Below are 2,446 nucleotides of genomic sequence, written 5' to 3'. Positions count from 1 at the left end.
CTGTAGGAAGCCTGTAGGTGACTGAGAATCTTCACCAGCATGTATTTAGAAATCACATTTTATTAAACTGGGCCTGAAAGGTTTTTAAGGTGGAGTTTAACTCATGGCTGGTACAAAATGTTCAGTTACAGACAGGATCTGTCTAACAGAAGTCAGGAGAAAAAAAATAAGTCGAAAATGTTGACCAAGCAAAAATAAAAACCCCGCTGCCTGTTGGCCAACAGTTTTGATCTAAGATCAAACGCTGAGTTTCCACTTTATTGAGACGTTGGTTTCTGCAGGATTATGTTTGGGTGACGTTAAAATCAGTCTCCCAGCTGAAGGTTTGGATTGCTGAGATATTCGTAACTAAACATATGTCAGCATGAACCGATTTATCAAAGGTTAGTGTTTGAAATGTCTGTTAGATTATTTAGTCAGACTGAAAAGGGCTGATTCTGATAAGAAAACATGCTGGAGCAGGCGTGTTGTTACCTCTCTGCAGTTACTGACATAAAGCGGAGTCTTTTTCCCGACACTGGGGCAAATTATTGCAGCTATTCATCCTAACTGGTGTCTGTAAGTGCTGCTTTTTTATCTTCCCCACAGGACACTACAGGAATCCTCTGAACAAGTATATCCGCCATTATGAAGGCCTGTCCTACGACACAGAGCTCGTTCACAGCAAGCATCAAAGGGTGAAGCGGGCCCTCTCCCATGAAGACAGGTTCCTTCATCTAGACTTTCATGCCCATGGAAGGTTTGTTCACCTCTTTACTTGTGACCTACACTGATTTTTTGTAGCCAGTTTGGATTAGGATTTATACTAAAACTAAACTAGATTTCGTTTTCTTTCTTCGCCTGTGTTTTTGTTTTTCTTTTACTGTACGTCTTGGGTTTTTCTTGTGCAGTTTCTTTGACTTTAGTTGGAGCCAGATGATTCACCACTTGGTTAAAAGCCGGATAATAACAAGCTTTTTTAAACTTTAACCTTTTGTTTTTTTCCTCATATGCTGCTTTTTTTTTCTTTCCACATGACAATTAAAATACTAAAAGCTCAATGCACACCCGGAGGTGATTGTGGAGGCATTTGCGTTAAGATCTAATAAAGATATAAAAATCAACAAATAGGAAAATGTTGTCCCTATTTTTGAGGACGTGTTGTTTAGTTGGGTGGAAACTAAGAGTCTAAACTCTATCACAAAGTCGCCTCCATCTGCCTTGAATCTTGGCAGGGACTGTTTATCATCCTGGCTGCAGCAGAACTCGCTGTTCCTAAACCCTGACGCTGCTTAATGAGGAACAACAGAGCAAGATAAAAAGCTGTGCAAAAACACTGACATAAAAGACACTTTTATTTTTTGTTTGGACATGCCTTTTTTTTTTTTTGTACATATTTTTTCTTCTACCTTTCAGTTTCCCTACAGATTGACGCCTTTATCTTTCAGCCAAACAATCATAGTTTCCATTCCAGATTGGAGAGCTTCCTGAGTAGCGCTTGCAGGATGTAAGACAGGGTGCAAATGTTTATTGCGGAAATTAGGGGGTTTGTTTACAGAATATCCAGGATAGCGTGTTGCCTCACTTAAGGCTTGGCGATATAGAAAAATATCACGATATATTTGGGCTATATTGCGATACACGGCATAAATCACGATATGTTTAAATTACCTTCAAAAACAATAGAGTGCATTAAATTGTGTTGATATTTTCATTCAAACTTTTGGTTTTAACTTGAAAACATTTTATTTAACCATCTCAAAGCTTTTCTGCCACATGATGTCTTTTGGTGTCAGCATTAACAAGATCCCAGCAACCAAACAGGAAACGAAGCAAAAACACACAAAATACTAAATAAAATGCAAATTTTAAAAAGGGCTCTTTTGTGCATAATAAAAAAAATGCTGAATAAAATAAGAAATTGAATCAAATTACAAAAACAAAAGTGGAAATAAGAGCTTTATCTCCAATCTATTAGCATGGAGCTTTACCTGCTGGGAATTTTAAAGAAGCTCAAAGTTGTAAAGTTGAGAACATTTCCAAGTTTAGAGAACACCTGTAAAAACTCTGAACATCACATCATAGAGCCTCTAAAAAACATTGAAATAAAGTAAAAAAATAACCTCTGTGATTTCCTTCCATCTCGTCCCGTTTCTCTCATATGGGATTGCTTTTTCAAACGACGAGGCCAAAATCATCGTCCTCACAGCTGATTAATTGAACCTTCTAATTGGTGAGCCGGGAGACGCTGACATGAAGATTCTTCATTTTGCAGCGGATTACTTTTTAGATGGTGGAATAAATTACCGTAAATTCTCTAATATTGGCCTGTATTCCAATAGCGGCCGGGTCTCTAATATTGGCCGGTCTCGCTGTCAGAGGAGGTAAATAATGGCCGGTCTCTAATACAGGCCGGGGCTATAAACGTTTTTTCTGGGCATACCTCAACATTATACTTGTGGTAGTA

General features: G+C 38.2%; 1 protein-coding gene across 1 annotated transcript in view; it reads left to right on the top strand.

Annotated features, from left to right (window-relative positions):
• LOC107087405 (disintegrin and metalloproteinase domain-containing protein 10-like) overlaps nucleotides 1–2,446 on the top strand; it is a 28,096-nt gene that overhangs the window by 6,686 nt on the left and 18,964 nt on the right. Inside the window, exon 2 of the mRNA XM_015378974.1 lies at nucleotides 589–739. Coding sequence (XP_015234460.1) covers nucleotides 589–739 — 151 coding nt within the window. The remainder of the gene's footprint in view (nucleotides 1–588; nucleotides 740–2,446) is intronic.

Source organism: Cyprinodon variegatus, unplaced genomic scaffold (genome assembly GCF_000732505.1).
Source record: "Cyprinodon variegatus isolate N-32 unplaced genomic scaffold, C_variegatus-1.0 Scaffold183, whole genome shotgun sequence".
NCBI classification, from domain to species: domain Eukaryota; kingdom Metazoa; phylum Chordata; class Actinopteri; order Cyprinodontiformes; family Cyprinodontidae; genus Cyprinodon; species Cyprinodon variegatus.
The sequence above is the reverse complement of the archived record's forward strand: the minus strand, read 5'-3'. Positions and strand labels throughout refer to the sequence as shown.